At 37.0% G+C, this 19,980-nt stretch overlaps 1 protein-coding gene across 2 annotated transcripts in view; it reads left to right on the top strand.

The window, feature by feature from the left end:
• Positions 1-19,980, top strand: part of PTPRG (protein tyrosine phosphatase receptor type G) — an 807,880-nt gene that overhangs the window by 417,667 nt on the left and 370,233 nt on the right. For both annotated transcript variants that reach the window (XM_074284229.1, XM_074284228.1), the window contains exon 3: positions 15,199-15,378. In XM_074284229.1, coding sequence (XP_074140330.1) covers positions 15,199-15,378 — 180 coding nt within the window. The remainder of the gene's footprint in view (positions 1-15,198; positions 15,379-19,980) is intronic.

Raw genomic sequence — 19,980 nt, 5'->3', positions numbered from 1 at the left:
TATTTCTAAATACATTCTTTAGATGCCACCTTGACTGTATCTTCTTTCCAATTACTGGAGTAATAAAACAATAAATGTTGAATTAGAAGAGATTTCAAAGGCCACCTATCCATCCATCCAAAGTATTTATTAAATGATCCTATCCTTGCAATGTACCAGTTTCTTTGGACATAAATCTAAAAAAAAAGGAATCTAAATCAATGACTTTATTTTACAATAAGTAATCTAGGACTCAGGGAGGTCACACTGAGAGTAATCAGTAGAACTGGGATTTAATCCCAGACTAGAGGCAACGATCTAATGGAAAGAACACTGATTCCAGAGGCAGAGGACCTAAATTCAAACTCCATTTGTGATAACTATTCAGTCATTTCAGTTGTGTCCAAGTCTTTGTGACCCTATTTGGGGTGTTCTTGGCAGATAATGGAGAATTTGCTATTTCCTTCTCCAACTCATTTGACAGATGAAGAAACTGAGGCAAAAAGAGTGAAGAGGCTTGTCTAGGGTAAAATTCAGAGAACAGATTTAAATTTAAGTCTTTCTGATTCCAGATCTGGTGGTTTATTCACTGCAACATCTAGCTGCCCCCCTCTGTGCTGCTTAATACCAATTAAACTTCCACAGGGCCCGAGTTTCCTTCTCTGTGATATGAGAAGTCTTTATTGACTAAATAAAATGTCTTATGCTCCTCTGCTTGTGAATCTAGAATATTTCCCATCATATCATAATACATTATGAAATTTAAAGGTGAAGGGGGGGGTCTCAGGTATCAGAAGTTTTTTTCATTCTACATTTAACTAAACTCAGCTAGGTGGTGTGGTGATTGGAGCTCTGGATCTGGAGTAGGGAAGATCCAGCCTTAGAAATTTGCAAACTGTATGATCCTGGACAAGGAGCCTAATCTCTCAGCCTCAGTTTTCTTATCTATGCAATGGAGATGATAATATCATCTACCTTTCAAAGGCGTTATAAAAATATAACAGTAAAACATAAATATATTTCTTTGCAAATCTTAAAGTGCTCCATAAAAGCTAGGCTAAATATTATTAACTAATTCTCTTAATTTTTTTTAATTATGAACTTAGTAAATATTAACTACTATGGGCATTTCAACAATCAAGGATGGATTGCTTTAATCTCTAATGACTGTTTTTAGGTAGGACTTCATGTGATCAGTCAGTATTACAGGCAAAAGCTAGGTTTCTGTCAAACACAATGGCTAAAACCAGGCTGAATCTGTAATTGGTTAGATCACTGGAAGCCACAGGTGGGGAGATGTCAGTTTCCTGGCCTTTTGATACCAATCTCCAGCCTGCAACATCTCAAGTTTCTGGCAGGATGCTGTTTCCTATGATGGCTGCGATACTTCTTAGAAACTCACCTTCTGTCATATGAAAACAAAAAGCCTTAGTCGCATTAATCAAATATTCAGTCAAACTGGTGGTTTGGCACCATGCAGACAAAACATCCCTTTTAATTAGTGACTGAATTTTTTTGCCAGATGTTTAGTATGTCACTATGACATAGCCTCAAAGGGGCAGGTATGTTTACTTTTCCTGCTCATCCTACATCAAAGCCATTCACAGAATCATAGACTTGGCCACTTGGCAGCTGGAGTTAGGCCTAGAATCATAGTATTATAAAGTCAAAAGGGACCACAGAGGCCATGTGAGTCAACCCCTTCTTTGACATATCAGGAAATAAAGACCTAAAGAGAAATTAAGTAATTGGCCCAAGATCCCTTTGGGTTAGTAAAAAAGTTAGATCCTCTGTCTCCCAATCCACCTCACCCAGTCTCATTATATAGCTTTGCTGCTGCCATTTTGCAGATGTGGAAACTGAGATGAAAAGTGGCTTTCTTAAGGTCACATAGGCAGTTAATATAGAGGGAATGCTACAAATAAGGTCTCTTATTTTCACCTTAGCAATTCTCTAAGTGTACCCTTCTCACTAAAATTATCATTCAAACAGGTACTGAGGGATCCTACAAATGCTAAATGTATAAAAATTTGAAAATGATTGAAAATTTGGAAGAAGATGGTGTGGTATTCGTTTAAGTTACTAAAGATCCACACACTACTTGACCTTTTATGGAAGGGTTGATTGGGGGGAGAAAAAACATATATATATATATACATATATATATATATATATATATATATATATATATATATATATATATACATATATATATATATATATATATACACATATATATATATATATATATATATATACACATATTTAGCAGGTCAATCTTCTCCCTTTCTAAAACAAAACTTCTTAAACTGTGGATTGTGACCCCAGATGGGGTCACATAAGTGAATGTTGGGATCCTGAAATTATGATTTATTATTAGTAAATGTTTCATTCATATACTTATTTTATAAACCTTTATACCTAGGGTCAGGTAAAAATTGCTCAGCCATAAAGTGGCTATGAGTAGAAAAAGTTTAAGAAGCCCTAGTCTGAAAAAAAGGAATTCTACTGGACTACTCAAAATATTCCTACATACACTAAGAATGTTATAATTTTGAATTTCCTTTCAGTGTTTTAAACTCAAAGATGGGCATTTAGCTTTTTAAGAATCTTGAAGTTAAGAAATATGAATGATGTGCAAAGCTAGCATTCCCTTTTTTCCCTCTCCCATACCTTCTCATGCATAAAATATAACTAATATACCAACACATTGAAATGCACAGAATGATGAGTTAGCCTTATCTTAAATTCTTTGGAATTTGGAAATGAAATAACTCACAGGAAGATGGAAGGTTTCAGTGGCCTAATCTAAACCAAATAAAGACATTTATTGGAAGGTTAAAAGTAAGTAGGATTATGTAGAGTATTCATGTTGGTTAAGAATAATCACCAGTGGGCAAAATAACAAGGCTAAAACAAGTAATACTTTTAATGTAAATTTCATGAGGGAGGCATCCATAAGGGTGTTTGACTATAGCAGATTCAAACGTGTGTATTACTTTTATTTTTAATTAGATTTCGACAGAATTCATTATTTTTAATGGATTTTCATTAGTGAATGGAAGCCATTATCTGGATATATGGCACCAAGATCAAGCAAGGTGTGTGTTTACTTTATGTAAAGAACCTCTTATGTATTTAAACATACCATTTGTAAAAATAAAAATTACTGGTTGTTTTAAATCAAATATTCTCAGAAAAAAAAATTATCAGCCATAAGTTATAAAAAAGGACAATCTGCTCCCTTCTCTATTCTGGTCAGCTGTAACAAAATAAGATGAATATTCAGGGTGCCTATTGGAATTAATTTAGGCAAATGATTATTTTCCTCTACACTTAATATTTTTAAGCATTTTTAGATATTTCAAATATATTTCTAGATATTTACATACTTATATGTTTTATATACTTGGTATTTTTTTAGATATTTCTGGGCAAAATTCATTCTTTCAGTAGCTAAAATTGTTTTAGATAGCTAGGTGGATTGTATAATGCATAAAGAGCAAGATCTAGATGCAAGTTTGAGCCCTATCTCAGACATACCAGCTACATGACCTATAATAAATCATTTAATTTCTTTCTGCCTTAGTGTCCTCATCTACAAAATAGAGATAATAGGATGTGCATCACATGGTGAGGATCACATGAATTAACTTAGCTTTTCTATTATAAAGTTGACTGTTGTGGTGGCGGTGGTGGTTATTATTTTATATTTTGGGGAAACAAATTTATGATTAGATAGAAAGATAAATAGATAAGGATGGATGGATGGATAGATAAATAAATAGGTGAATAGAATCTCTCATAATGAAATATCCTTAAAAGAGCATCTTAAATGTAGGCAATTAGATAGTATTTTCAGATGTGTGCTCAACCAGATTTTATTATTAAACTTTCAGTGTGAGCATTTACAACTTAACCGCAAATCAAGACTTGTTTCATTATTCTTTTGATTGTCTAGGCTTAAGATATTAATGGAAAAATAATGTTAATAAGATAGGTTACATTTTAAAGTTCAGCATATATTTTCCCCAGGTAGCTAATTCTTAAACACAGATCAGCACATGTGTAAGTCCAGTGCTTATACAGAGGGGAAATGACCTGAGTTCTAATTCAACCATAGATACTTTCTAGCTCTTTGATTCTGGGCAAATCACTTACCCTTTATTTGCCTTAATTTTCTCATCTTTAAAATATAATTAACAGCACCACTTGCTTTATAGAATTATTGCGAGGATCAAGAAAGTTTCATATAAAGTCCTTTGCAGATTCTATATTTTTAAGAAAAAAAATTTAAAAAAAACACAAAAGAGCAGCTTTAGTCATGTTACAAAACCAGCTGCTTATTTCAATACAGCTTCCCTATCATCCCCCACTAATTCTTTTCTTCAAAGATGGATTTGGAGTTGAGGAAATTCTGTGTGTGCCATACCTTGTTCTGAAATTGCTTTTGAGGGCCCAAGTGGCAATATTTAGTAGACCATCACTGCTCAGTGAGCTGAGAGCTTCTCCTAGCCAGTTTTGTCCAGTGTATGCAAATCCCAGGATTTTCATATAAACATTGTTCTGTAGCTAAGGGAATGACTTCTCTCTTACTCTGTTGATGTCACAGATACAAAATATCCATGATCTTAAGGTGTAGTTCATCATTTTCACTGGTAATGTGTTTAAAGCTTAGAGATTTGGCTTCCCTCTGAATGTGCTGGGATGCTCTAATATAGCACATATGTCAGTCTTCTTTCATGGATTGATGCAGATGTTGAGAGAGAGAGAGAGAGAGAGAGAGAGAGAGAGAGAGAGAGAGAGAGAGAGAGAGAGAGAGAGAGAGAGAGAGAGAGAGAGAGAGAAGAGAGAGAGAGAGAGAGAGAGAGAGAGAGAGAGAGAGAGAGAGAGAGAGAGAAAGAGGGAGAGAGAGAAAGAGGGAGAGAGAGAAAGAGGGAGAGAGAGAAAGAGGGAGAGAGAGAGAGAGGGAGAGAGAGAGAGAGAGAGAAAGAGAGAGAGAGGGAGAGAGAGAGAGAGAGGGAGAGAGAGAGAGGGAGAGAGAGAGGCAAAAATAATCACATGAGTGACCTTCTCTCTCCTGCACTGTCAGCATTAACCCTCTGTACTAAGGTGACTGCCCTTTGAACTGCTTAACTCATAGAACCCATCTACAGACAAGCTTTCTATCCAGCTGAAGACAAATTAGATGCAGATTGTCTAGATCCTTTCTGATGGTAATCAATCAGGGAGAAAAAAAGAAAGCTTTAAAAAAGGATTACAGGCTACCAGGAGTCCCAGAGTCAGGTAGCAAGCCTCCCTCCTGCCATAATTCCACTTTGTATTGTTACTTTAATATGCAAGCAAATATTTGGATGGTGCTTCTTATTTCTCCTTTAAAAGCCTCCTCCAATGTTTTCTCTGATCATAAAAAATGATTTGGGGTTCTGAAGGAAGCTTCCAAGAGAACGAAGCTTTAAAAGTGCAGATCTAGTGATGGACTATTTGCCTCTTGTCAGAGGGCTAGACAAGCTCATTTACAATGGAATGGTTATGATCAGGTTTTCCTCAGTGGGATCAGTTTTTCATCTTCAATTCTTAAAGATCATCTACTAAGTTATAAAAGACTTGCAATCTATACTAGGGAAAAGATTAATCATAGAAAGGAAATTACAAATGCATTAAATATTTTCAAAAAACCCTTTTGTCCCATAGATTTTTCATTGAAAATAATAGTATCATTTTTAGCAGTTCAGAATAAGGATTAGAGATCTAGAGTTTGACTAATGCTCAGAAACCCTGTAGTCCATTTTACAGTTGGAGAAACTAAGGATCAAGGAGGGACTTCAGAGGTGATCAAGCACCATCCACTCATTGTACAAATGAGGAAACTGAAGTTAAGTAAGATTAATTGACTTATATAGAATCTAGAACATGGTAGTCATTCAATTTTTAAAAAAATGCTTGCTGGTTATTGATTGATCTAATGGTTGTACATAATTTTGAATTCTAATTTTGACATTTTAAATCCTTATTTCTCTATTGTTATTCTTATTTCCCTTTGAGGGAAAAGTTAGCATATAGATATGTATGTGTATGTATGTGCCTATATAGGCACATCAGTAACAAAGTTATTAGAAGGCAGCCACAGCCTTATCTTTATCATAGTCTTTCTCTTCCTTTCCTCCTTCCATCCTTCCTTCCTATTTTAAATATATTTCCAAAGAGCAGATTTGTAAAACCAATTAAAATCTTCCATTAGTTTTTATTATTTATGTACTTTTTAAATGGCCATATGATATAGGGTAGGTGATTCAAACTCAAAGCCCAGCTACACATTAGTAGTTAGGAAAACTCTCAAAGATTGCCCAAACCAGATTAAAATGCAATTGAAAAAATTTTAATAAAATTTTAAAAAATATACTGTGACATAGATAATGGTATTTTTTTGGTTTTCTAAGTTAATATGCTAATCAAATGGATCTGTTTCAATTTAAATTTAATACTCAAACTAGTAGATAGAGTAAGGGATGTGGTGGGAGAAGAGTGAGGGACTGTGGGGATAGAATGGGAGACTAAAGGGAATAGAATTGTGAGGGACTATGAGAATTGAGTGCAGGAACTGTAGGAGATAGAGTAAGGGACTATAGGAGATAGTGTGAGGGATTGTGGGGAATATAATGGGAGACTGTAGGAGATAGGATGAGGGACTGTGAGGATAGAGCACTGAAGTCCTTTAACTGATAGAATAAGGGACTATAAGGAGAGATTGAGGAACTGTGAGGGACTGTAGGAGATAGTGTGAAGGACTGTGGGGGATGCAATGAAGGACTGAAGGATGTAGAGAGAGGGACTTCATTCTATAAATATATATATTGAACTTTACTTTGTCCCTGGCATAATGCTAGGTCACTCAATCTGTAAAGCTTCAACTATGTACCAGAAACTGTGCTAAGCCCTAGAAATACAAAGAAAAGTAAAAGGCATCCCTTGTCCTCAAGGAACTCACAGGCCCATGGGATAACATCACTGAAAATGTTGATGAAAAGTGGAAAGGCATTTATAATGAAGCCTAAAATTAAAGATGACATGGTTGCCCTGAGAAGCCTCCTTAAGTAGGGTCTGGGAGGAGCTCACTAGACATAAACAAAGCATTTCCTCCCTAGGAAGACGCTTTCTATCTTCCTATCATGAAGACTTGAATTCAAATCTAATCTCTAGCTTTTAACTTCTCTTTGAGATTCAGGTAATTTCCTGATTCAATTCAAATCAATTCATTAATGGTTTATTAAGGGCCTACTATGTCCCTGTAACTATGCTGAGAACAAAAAATCAAGTTACCTTGACATCCTTATTTGTTCATGTGTTTGCTTGCATGCATATAGATACATAGAGGCAAGGAGTTGTGGTGAATGGAGTATTGGACATGGAACCAGGAATCCCTGGGTTCCAATGTTGTCTCTGACTTTATTGTATGGCCCTGAGTAAACCAGTCTCAATGTGCCCCTAAAAGCACCCTGGGACTTCCATAAGTCCTCAGCAGGTAAGTCCTCTGCATTCATGTGACATCCTGCTTGATCCATATTCAAACACTAAATATCATTTGACTTTTATGGAGTAGAATGACAGATACTGCCAGTACTCTGGCATTTCTTGGGATAGAAGCAATGGTGATGCTCTTATAGAATCATAGACCTGGAGCCAGAAAGGAGCACCAAGGAGTCTATTTTTCAGTTTCTTAAGGTCATTTTCAGGGACCTCCTGTCCAACAGAGTTTAAACCCTCATTTTAGAATCAGTGATCATAGCATTGACTGTGCCATATCAGAATTCCATCACTTCATGTGGATTGGGCAAAAGATATTTAATAAAAGAAGTTCTCATGCTAAGAAAGTTCTTGGACAGTTAGAATTAGACATTCCCTTAGGCAATCCAAACAGAATCCTTTAGATTTTTGTCTTTGGTTGTTGATTTTCTCGAAATCAGCCCTTGGTTTTCACATGGGGTTGGCAGAGCTGGGGACCTGCCAAAATCAGTTTGTCTGGTCCTGACAAGTATAAATCCTTGGCCGTCCTGATTCAGACTCACAAGGGAGAAACTGGAATGTAGATGACTCAACTTCCCTCATTTGAGATGGAGACTGTCACCCCTGAGAGAGAAGCTTTCCTTTTAAACTAGATCTAAGTTAAGAGCAATCTTTATTTAGTGTCATGTTTTTATTTAAAGGAATTTATTTAAAGTTCTAAAAAACAAAGAATCCAATATGCCCAGGCAGGTGCAACTGCAAATGATTAATGATATAATTCTCAGTACTTTATAAAGTGTCTAACACTGAGGAGATTTATACAGTGCAGAATCGCAATTGTGCTCTGATGGAGAGAATAGGTAATCAATACCTGCAAGCTTAGAAAAAAAGTGTTCTATTTCCTCCACTAATGATGGAAAGGTTTTTTTTTTCTCCTTCTTTTTTTCCTTTTGCAAGGCAAGGGCGTCTGAAGCATGAAACACTCAGAAGAAGAATTAATTTGAAATCTGTAGTGGAAGATCAGTTTCAATTAAAATTGCACTTGAATGTATATTGGGCAGATAGGAAACAGCAAGCAGTTAGCAGACTTAAATCTTCAGACTGTTTCCTGTGTAGGAATGAATCCCCGCAGCCTGACTTCCTGCTACTGATTTACCAGGTGCTAAATTGTCTCTTATTCTTGGGTCAGGAAGGTTTAGAGGAATAATAGGGATTTCATGTTTTCTTCATATATTCCAAAATGTATTTTTTTATCTCCAGAATAATTATTAGGAGACTTTGAATTGGGCAAAAAAAAAATTAGTTTGGGGTTCCTGCTTGTCTTTTGGATTGCCATGAGGGGAGGTTTTATTTTCTCCCATTTTGTGTGGTTTTTAGGCGAATGTGATTAACTTCATTGGATGAAATTGGATTTCCAGAGAATGTTTTTATGTACAGATTTGAGATATTTAAAATTAGGTCCTATGATCAGGCAATTTGTTCAGATATTTTTAATTCTATTTTTACTTCTTGAAAACAAAATAATCCATTAATTCTTTACATACTTTTACACTGCAAGTGATTTGGTCACTATGTAGTTATGATCTGAATAACTCATGTTCTCTTTTAGAGGTCCAAAGGGATAAATGAGGAAAACTAAATAAGCATTTATATAATATAGACTTTACCATATTCCTGCTAAGTGCTTTACAGTGTTTCAACTATTATTTCATTTGTTCTTCACAATAATCCTGGGAGACAGGTATTGTTTATTTTATTTATTTTACACCTGAGGAAAATGAGGCAAACAAAGGTTAATTGACTTGCCCACATAGCTAATAAGTATAGTTAAGTCTGGGTTTGAACTCAGGAAAAGATGAGCCTTACTATAGTCAGATTGTGTGTATGGAGCCATGTTGGGGTGGGAGACAATTTAAAATTGATCAATGTATAATAAAAAGAGGCAGAACTATGAGCCAATGACACTTTATTAAAGGGTCTATGATTCCTGTTAGTGAAGTAGGCCTTATATCTTCATCTTGACCTGAGATGCCCCTTTCTTCCAGGACCTTGTTTTTAAGGGATCTGATGCCCAAATATACAAAAAGAGGTATTTAAAATATAGAATCTATTTGGTTGATATACTTTGCATTTGAAGACAAAAAAAAAAAGAAAGAAAGAAAGAAATTAAGAGAGGGATCTCAGGTCAAATGAAAGATGGGGCATCTTCACTGAGTTAATGATCATAAGACAGTCACTTGCTCAAAAGAGAAATGTCTAGAAATTTAAAAAACAAAATAAGTTGGAGGACTTGCCACGTGCCTAAGTCACTTCCATCACACTGGGTGTGAAGACCATGACAAGAGAAAACAAGAGTGGAGAGCCTCCAGTTAGCTTCCTATGATTAAGGAAATCATCTTATCAGCTCATAACTCTGGGGCCTAATATGAAAATTATAATCACTACCTCTATGAAATTACATCAAACTGATTGGAATAGAGATCCAAATGAATTATTTCTCAAGTCTTTGTGTTATGTGTTGATTCACACTTTAGCCTCCTCCCCAAAGCTTCCTGTATCTTCTCTTGCTTCCCAAGTTCCTGTGGAAGAGGAAGAGATAGAGGGAGATTAGTAGGAAAGGGGGAATTGTACTGTTATATGATTAGATGTGAGATTGATTTGGGAAAGGAGAGAGAGAACCTGAGTTGCTTATGGAAGATATATGCTCATTTTAAGAATATAGATTAAAAAGAAATTAGTAAGTGATTTTTTGAATATTGAAACTATCATTACATTGACCAGAATAGTTGCTCTTTTTTTTCTTGGGAACATTAAGGTTGAATATTTGTTTACATCCTCTGCAAACTTGATTAAATTTAAAGTAATTTTTTTTTCCAAAAAGCTAGGGAATAATGACTTAGAATAAGGAATATCCATAGAGTTAAGATTATCTCATTCCAACTAAAGACCCCCAACTTCCAGTTTGTTGAAAATCTCCTGTCTTTCATCTCTGACTTTCCTCTCTCCCTACCCTCACTTGTCATCCCTTATATAATCATAGGAAATTTATTTCTTACTTCTTTCCATTTCCAGTGTCACTTCAAACAGGAGTAGGTACGTGGTTACTGAGACAGCCTGACAGTGGCTAGAGATCCCAGTTTGGCTTCTGTCTCTGACTACTCTGGCTGTATGATTGGGACCAGGACATTCACCTCTGAGGGTGTCCTCAGACACCTTCTCCAATTTACATCACATTCTCTCAGATGTCTTGTTGTTGAAATCAAAAGGATCTAGAGAAGAGCTAGTCCAATTCCAGTTGATCAATGATGGACAGAATCATCTACACCCAGAGAAGGAACACTGGGAAATGAGTGTAAACAGTTAGCATTTTTTTGTTTTCCCCCCCAGGTTATTTTTACCTTCCGAATCCAATTCTTCCTTTGCAACAACAACAACAACAACAAAATTCGGCTCTGCACATATATATTGTACCTAGGATATACTATAAGATATTTAATATGTATGGGAATGCCTACCATCTAAGGGAGGGGGTAGAGGGAAGGAGGGGAAAAAATTTGGAACAGAAGAGAGTACAAGGGATAATGTTGTAAAAAAATTACCTACACATATGTACTGTCAAAAAATGTTATAATTATAAAACTAATAAAAAACAAAGAAAGAAAGAAATCAAAAGGGTCAATGAGGAAGGCTTAATTCAATGGTCATTCATTCATTCATCCAACAAGCACTTATTTTGTGTCTGGTATTTTGGAGTAAATGCTGGACACATAAACATAAGAACGAAATTAATAATTGCTCCCAATGTGGGGATTTTTTTGGGAGGAAGAGATTAGATATTTTCACAAATGAATAAATACGCTTTTATTTATTTACATACATTCAGTAAATACAAAACCATTTCTTTGAGGAGGGAGAGCCATGAGGAAAAGACTCTTGTAGGAGGCTGCATCTAAGCCGAACCTTAAGGAAAGAAATAAGGTTTTAAGAAGCATAGGTGACTGACTCATTGGAAGGTTAAGCATTATGCAGGAAGTAAGAGGTGGCCCTGTACGTTGGGAATGCATGGTAGAGCTTTGAAAAATGTGCTAGGTTTGAAGTCAGGAGTCATGGTTATGGATTCCAGCTTGGCTAATTACTTCCTTGTGACCTTGGACAGATACCTGACCTTTACCCAGGCAACAGATTTAGAGCTAGAAGCAATGTGAGAGGCCATCTATTCCAAACTTCTTGGTTCTTCCACTGGAAATTTTGAGGGCTAGAAAAGATGACTTCTAAATCACTTTCAGTTCTGTGATGCTATTTTCCTTATATCTGGGCTCTACAGAGGAATTGAAAGCTAAAAAAAAAAAAAAAAAAAAAAAAAAAAAAAAAAATCCATATTGCCTTGGAAGCATGATCCTTATTTATATAATTAGCTCCATGAGTGTTGAAGGGGGAGTTTCAGCACCGAAGGTTGGCAACATCCCAACTACAGTTTTTACCCTTCTCCCTTTGAGCATTTAACTACTCTATACCCAATTTATAAAAAACAAAAAGAAAAGAAAAGGGGGAATCCATCTTAGTTTTCCTCCCAGAGACTGTTTCCATTCAATTGGCTGACAGAGAAGCTTTTTAGAGTTTCATGGAGGTCTGGAGGAAATCTGTGTTGTCAACAGAAGAGTTTCATTTAAGAAAAAAGAAAAAAAAAGATGTATTATTCTGTAAAATCCCAAGTCAGATAGGGAATCTGGGGACATGCATTTATTTCCCTGTCTCTGGCATAATCTGGTATAAAATATAATGTCGGTTTATAGTCACACTCAAGTATCCTGTTTCTATGGCATATGGCCCAAACAGCATTCTTGACACTCATGAATGCTGATTTTTCTTTAGAGAGATAGAAGAGAGAGAGTGCCAGAAATTCACAACTTCCACTACCCCCGAACCCCACCATGTGTATGAGTGTTTCTGTGTGAATTCTTACATCCTTTGTCTATTTTTTAAAAATTTTATAAATAGAAGGAGGAGAAATACGGCCTAGTACTCGATTGTTCCTGGCACTTCAGGAAATAAGGACTCTAGGTCACACATGTGTTGTGTGTGGATAAAAGGAAATAAGTCCTTGGATGGTCGTAGTTTCTTTTATCAAAGAGACACCCCTTATGTGAGGGATGTCTGATAATCCATAACTTTATTAAGCTCCTCCTCTCTGCATAATATTCTGCTAGTCACTTTGCAAGATAGGAAGCCTAGAGGAAAGATTCTATCTCCCTTCAAAGGGCTTTTGATCTGCTCAGAGGACAAGACTAACATAGACAGCTGTAATAAAATAAATGTTAAAGAATAAGTTTAGTAAAAGAGAGGCAAAAAAGGCAGGGTCAGAGGAAGGAAGGTAGTTAACACCCAGGGGATCTGAGCAGCCTTTTTGGATTTGTGCTTTTAAAGATGGGGAAATTCTGAGGTGAAGAGGAGTTTCAGACTTAGGGTTGGTGTAAGGATAATACAGAGAAAGCCACATTTTAGAAACTGGACTCAGCTCTGTTTGCCTGATCTGCCTAAGGGCCAAATCCTGCCTGAAATGGTTTTTTTGGTACATTCCATAAGAAGGTTTTATTATATATAAACCCTTTTTATAACTCAAAGGCCATAGAAAAACAGTCAGTAGTTTGGCAGTTCTGGGTGAGAGAAGAGCAACTACATCAGGGGATGAACCTGGAAAGGGTTGGGTGATGCAAGGTCATAGTTCCTGCCTTTGGGGAATGAATCCAGAGGCTGATGGGGGCCAGAACTGTAGCTGGAGGGTTGCTCAGAGGCCATTGGTCCTGCCCAACTCATTTTACAGATGAGTAACTGAAGCCCTAGTCACAGAGTATCAGATGTGAGATGGGAGCCCAGATTCTCGCCAAAGTAAGTTTTCACACTCTCAAACAATGGAGGGGAGAAGAATATATGAGCAATGGTAGCATAAAAGATGTATGAGAAGGAAAAAGTCCCTAAGCTCTTCCAGGAGGTTGCTATCATAGTCCATTGATGGTACCCACACTGGTAATGGAAGTATGGCATGGGGAGGTTTAAAAGAAAATATTCAACCTTAATGTTCCCAGCAAAAAAGGGAGCAAACATTCTGGTCAACGTAATGTTAGTTCCAACATTCAAAGAACCACTTAATGTATTTTTAATCTATATTCTGAAAATGAGCTTACAGATTCTCCGTCTTCTGTAGGCAACTCAGGTTCTTTCTGTCCCTGAATTGACTTCACATCTAATCATATAACAATACAATTCTCCCTTTCCTACTACTCTCCCTCAATAGCCTCCTCTTCCACAGGGAACTTGGGAAGCAAGAGGAGATATTTGTTACCAAGAGCCTCTGGTGTGACACAGTTGGGGAGGACAGAGATTACTTCCAACTAACCTAGGCCCTTGACTTGAATGCCAGTGACTCAGACCAAACAGGAAAGGTAGAATTTCTTAGGCAAAATTTTAGGGGGAAAGAATGAGCTCCTTTAAAGAACTGGTTATAGAGGTATGAGAAAAACAACCTGCTGTAATGGGGAAAAGACTCTGTGTAGGTTATGTCCTACCTTGGATGCTCTAGAGATCATAGAAAAAGCACGGGAAAGAGCTTGGTGATCATCCATATCGATCCCTCTCATTTCATAGGTGAGGAAATGGAAGTTAAGACCAGCCTGTGATTCAAGGGAGTAGGCAAAAGTGGTGAGACTTAAATTCATGCTCATTGTGCCTTCATGAGTAAGGTTTTCTTTGTATCTACCATTACATACTTTATGCTCCATGTGTGTACATATGATTCCTTCCCCCAGTAGATTGTAAACTCCTTGAGTTTAGAGATAGCCTAATTTTTTTTTTACTTTATATTCCTGACACATATAATATAACTTTTAAAAATGCTTTTTCTTTGCTTGTTACCACTGATTTCTCCATATAACTCTGAGTTTCCCTTTGTTTTGTTGGAAGGAGTTGCCATACCGGGAGTCTCCAACAATGACAAATCCATTTTTTTCAGTATCCATTTTACATCAACTTCCTGCAGCCAAGATTCCTCTACCCTCTTCTTAATCTATGGAAATTGTTATTTTTAAGACTCCCAGTAACCTCCCAATCTTTGCTCCAGGCTTCCTGACTCACATGTCTATATAGCTCTCTTATTATGCTAGAATTCTGTTTTTTCCCATAACTATCCTCTCCTCCCCTCTCTCCATTCCAGTTATTTTTGCTACTTTTAATTTATTTCTTGGTTTCTGTTCACTGACTTCTCAGGCTTAAGTAGAACACCACTGTCTTTTCCGGAAGAGTACCACAGACCAAAATGATTAGGATGCTCCTCTGATCAGTAAATTAAGATCATTTTAGAAAACTTAGTAAATATGGGGGAGGGGAGCAAATCTTTGACAGTCCTTCCACTAAGTAATAATTCTAGAAGTCAATTAAAAATAAATTAGTGAACATTTGATTGCAAATGATCGCACCAAACTATTTAAAGTAACATACCCTTCCTGAATGCTAGAGGGAAAGAAAAGAAATAATAATCCAAGTTCTGTAACAGGCAAATGGCTTTTGACCCTTTCGTCATTTTTAACACCATGGCCTTTTCAGCTGCTGTAATTGTAGTTGTGGTAGCATTACCTAGGGAAATTTAGTGTTTGCTTTCCTGAGACACACTCGTTCCCTAAATGGCAAGGCTATCAGTATTAAAATGTTGTTTTCCTTTCACAGGAACCTACGGACCTGAACACTGGGTTACATCAAGCGTGAGTTGTGGTGGCCGTCACCAGTCCCCGATAGATATTGTAGATCAACAAGCACGAGTTGGGGATGAGTACCAGGAACTACAGCTGGATGGTTTTGATAATGAATCCTCCAACAAAACATGGATGAAAAACACAGGGAAAACAGGTATGGCTTCTCTTTCACAAATCCCTTCCTTAGCTAGCTAAAAAAAAAGTAGCCTGGATGCCATTATTATTGTTATTTTTATTGTTGTTATTTTTTCTCTTCTCCCAAATTCTCCTTGGAAGCAGCCTGAAATGGTGCTTTTGTATTGATTTCTAAGGTAGTGCTCTGGTTGAGCCTTTTTAGAATATTTAATGAATACTTGGACTAACCCACGCTCTCTGGAACAATGTTTCTTGACATCCACAGAATAGATTGTGTTAAAAACACTGGAGAAAGAGATAAATGAGAATCTGCTCTTAAGTCACCAGCTAAATTGCACAATGGTGCTTGGGATCGAACACCAAAGTTGGGAAACACAGAATAATGGAGTAAACTCTTGGTAACTCTATCTCTTGTACCATTAGCATTTAGTTATTTCAATTCATTATCTCTGTGTACATGAATACTTTCCAAGGCCTTTGAAATTGAGACTATCAAACCATTCCTTGTGCGTCATCGTACATCGTGACCCATTCATTCTTCCAGATACTGATACTTTTCCAGAGTTGCGATTTCATTGGCATAGGCTATAATTTGGAGAGCACATTAACAGTGGGCTTGATTTTGGAGTCATAAAACTTGGATTCATCTCCCAGCCTTGTCACTTCCTATTTGTATGATCTCAGAGAAAGTATTTAATTTCTCTACCTCCTGATTTCCTCATCTTTAGAATGAAAAAAGCTGACATTGATGTCTTCTGTGGTCTTTCCAATTCAAAATATATAATCTGTGATCTGCCCACCACATAATCAGATCATCAGTCCCCCTCTTCTTTCACCTGTGCAAAGAGTAAACATGAGTTTCCTTAAGTATTCCGGGGGGAAACCTCCCCTTATTCTTTGAATATTTAAAGAATGCCAGCCTGTGTACATTCCAGTGTGGGTGATAGAATGTGACGCAGAAGGACTGGCAAGCAGGCCATGTTGATTAAAAAGTAGGGATTGAAACGAGGGTCTGCCTAACAGACCCTCTGCTCATGGCTGCTCATTGTCTTGCTTCCTTTTTTCAGGTCATTACTTTTTAGGAAAAAAATCCTTATCTGATCATTAACAGAAAGCCTGGCATGGCTGTGCCCTCTGCTCCTTGCCCGAGGGTGGCCAAGATCAATTCCTTTAAGTTACGCTTTGAGAGAGCAAAATTCCTCCTACCTGCCTTCCTCGCAGATGGTCGACATTTATTCCCAATAGTCCAGCTGCTCAGCAACCTTGTTATGACTCTACTTTCTCTTTGAATCAGAGCCTCAGGAAGCATGCTGGCTGCAACCATGCTGGGGATTTTCTCTTCTTCAGAATTTTTCTACTAGGGGTATCAAATTTCTATTCAGTGTTCCATGTGTCTGCCCTTGGGATCACTGCTTCTGAAAATGACTTGTGGTCATTTTTTGGGGAACCTAGGGAAACACAGATCTCATTCTTCTATCTTCTCAGAGTAAAAAGAACCTTGTAATGAGACCTGGTTCTTCCCAAGAATTTGTGATCAGTGAAGACCACTTTCCTGACATATTTTTTTGTACTTCCCTCCCTACTTCTTGCCTAGTAGTCCACCTCCCTCCTAGGGTCCCGTATGTACCATATCTAGGTGGTTCCAAACCTGCTGTAATGTGCTCCAGCCATTTTTCTGCCATGATTCTATGCTTATTAGGATATTATTAGGATAGTAGCCTCTGCTAAAGAATCCTATTGGGGAAGAGTTCATATCTAAGTTCTCCATGTCCTTCCATGATACACATGTTTTTTCCCACCAAGATATCATATTCATACTCCTCAAAGACTCTGATTTCTATCATTTATTCTAGTAATAATATAATTTTTAAATTAATTTTATAATTATTCATTTTTGACAGTATATATGCATGAGTAATTTTTTATAATATTATCCCTTGTATTCATTTTTCCAGATTTTCCCCTCCTTCCCTGTACTCCCTCTCCTAGATGACAGGCAATCCCATACATTTTACATGTTTTACAGTAGATACAATATGTGTGTAAATCCAATTTTCTTGTTGCATGTTAAGTATTGCATTCTGAAGGTATAAGTAACCTGGGTAGATAGACAGTAGTGCTAATATTTTACATTCACTTCCCAGTGTTCCTTCTCTGGGTGTAGTTGTTTCTGTCCATCATTGATCAGCTGGAAGTGAGTTGGATCTTCTATATGTTGAAGATTTCCATTTCCCACAGAATACATCTTCATACAGCATTGTTGTTGAAGTGTACAGTGATCTTCTGGTTCTGCTCATTTCACTCAGCATCAGTTCATGCAAGTCTCTCCAAGCCTTTCTGAATTCATCCTGCTGGTCATTTCTTACAGAGCAATAATATTCCATAACCTTCATATACCATAATTTACCCAACCATTCTCCAATTGATGAACATCCATTCATCTTCCAGTTTCTAGCCACTACGAAAAGAGCTACTACAAACATTTTGGCACACACAGGTCCCTTTCCCCTCTTTAATATTTCTTTGGGATATAAGCCCAGTAGTAGCACTGCTGGATCAAAGGGTATGCACAGTTTGATAACTTTTTGGGCATAATTCCAGATTGCTCTCCAAAATGGCCGGATTCTTTCACAACTCCACCAACAATGTATTAGTGTCCCAGTTTTCCCACATCCCCTCCAACATTCATCATAGTAATAATATAATAATAGTAATAACTATCTCTAGAAAAACAACATTGTTAGTCATTTCCCCCATGACTACTTCATAATTCCTTTGAATTCCCAGAACAAAATACTCAGCCTTGGACAAAAACAACAATAATAATGATGATGATATGTAGCACTTCTGTAGGGAACCTGCTATTGTTATCCTCATTTTACAGATGAGGAAACTGAGACTAAGAGGTTAAGTCACTTGCCCAGGGTCACTCAGCTGGCAAATATCTGAGTCTATAACTCACATTATCCTGAGTCCAAATGCAAACACACTACTACTTATATGCCATCAAGCTATACCTATTGACTTTTCTTACCAGAATATAAGCTTCTTGTAGGCAAGGATTACCTCACTTTTTATATTTCTAACACTCAGCACAATCCCTTTCAAATTTTGGAAGGTATTTGCTTAATAAATGGTCTATTGTAATTATTCCATAGTTTTAGAGATTTAGTGTCTTCTTCCTTTGAGATACACACAGAAATGTCAATCATTTAACAAGCATTCATTGAAGACCTACTATGTTCCAGGTAGATGTTGGATGCTAGGAATCCTAAAAGAAAAATGAAATAATCCTTGCCTTCAGTGGCAGAAGTAACACATGTATTATACATAGAAACAAATTACATATAAAGAAAGTACAGTCTAATTTAGGAGTTTGTGAGAGATATTAGTTGCTGAAAAAATTCAAAAAAGGCCCCTTCTAGCACAATTAAAAAAAAACCCAGACAAACAAACCTTTGTCTCAGTCTCCATAATCTTGGTTGGAGCCCAGGTTCATGTTGGTGCCATGTTCAGTTAGCCTGCCATGAAAACCTACTGGATTTCTTGATAGGGTTTTCTAGTTGACTCTTTTCTCTTGACAGCTCCTTGCCAAGATAACAGGTTTCAGTGACAGTTTTCAGCTCCAAAATCATCAATGACAGGTTGCAGACACGTAGCAAGTCTACTGGATGCAAGGTGATTCATGACCTTGGTCTTGCAGAAGCCGATGATTCATCTCTGTCACAGAACTGACTCCTCAAAGTCAGCCAGAACCTGTTGAGTTTGTAGGAGCCCTTGTGTGCATGCTTTTAGGATGCAGTCATTCCTCAATGACCCTCTCAAGGACTTCAGCTGATATGCATGACTGCAGCAGTTTCCAGTGGTATTTGAGATGTTCACTGGTTGCAAGACCCAAGCATTAAATATATACCATAGAATGTTTATGAAAAAGTCTTTTATAAATATCCTATGATGAGAAATCAAATTGTGACAATAGCATTTGCCAAGTGCCTAGCATCCTGCTAAACTATGAGGATATGAAAAAAGATAAAAATCCTTTCTCCAAGGACTTCTTAGTGTAATAGTGGCGACAACATGCAGACAATCGTGTATTAAAAAGATATATGTGGGATAAAATGGAGGTTATCAATAGTGAGTAGGAACTAATATTAAAAGGGATAAAGGAAGGTTCCCTATAGAAGGTGGACTTTCCTGAAACTTAAAAGAAGTCAGAGAGTACATCAGCAGTAAATTCACACACAGAGATGAAGTATTTCTAAGCAGAAAGACAGAAAATACAAGAGCAGTCAGTATTTATGGGGATTGTTTCCATGTCCGTTGAAAAATAGTCTGATGAAAGCCCAGTTTAAGTCAGTTGGCCAAGTTAATTCCATCTCCATGTCAAAAGTGAATGAAAGGCCCTTGGGACTATACAATGAATCCTAGAAGGATCTGTGACTCCCTCAAGTTTCAGGAGACTGAAATGGAAACTCCCCAAGATTGTTGCTTGAGACACAGGCAACAATGGCTTGCCTACATCAAACAGTGTCAGGAACAGGATTTGAATAGAGGTATTTCTGCCTCACAAGTCCAACAATCCACTTTTCTGAGCTGCTTTTGTTCTTTAAGATAGTAGGGG

The sequence above is a fragment of the Sminthopsis crassicaudata genome, chromosome 1, assembly GCF_048593235.1.
Source record: "Sminthopsis crassicaudata isolate SCR6 chromosome 1, ASM4859323v1, whole genome shotgun sequence".
NCBI lineage: Eukaryota > Metazoa > Chordata > Mammalia > Dasyuromorphia > Dasyuridae > Sminthopsis > Sminthopsis crassicaudata.
This window is presented reverse-complemented; position numbering and strand designations above follow the sequence as displayed.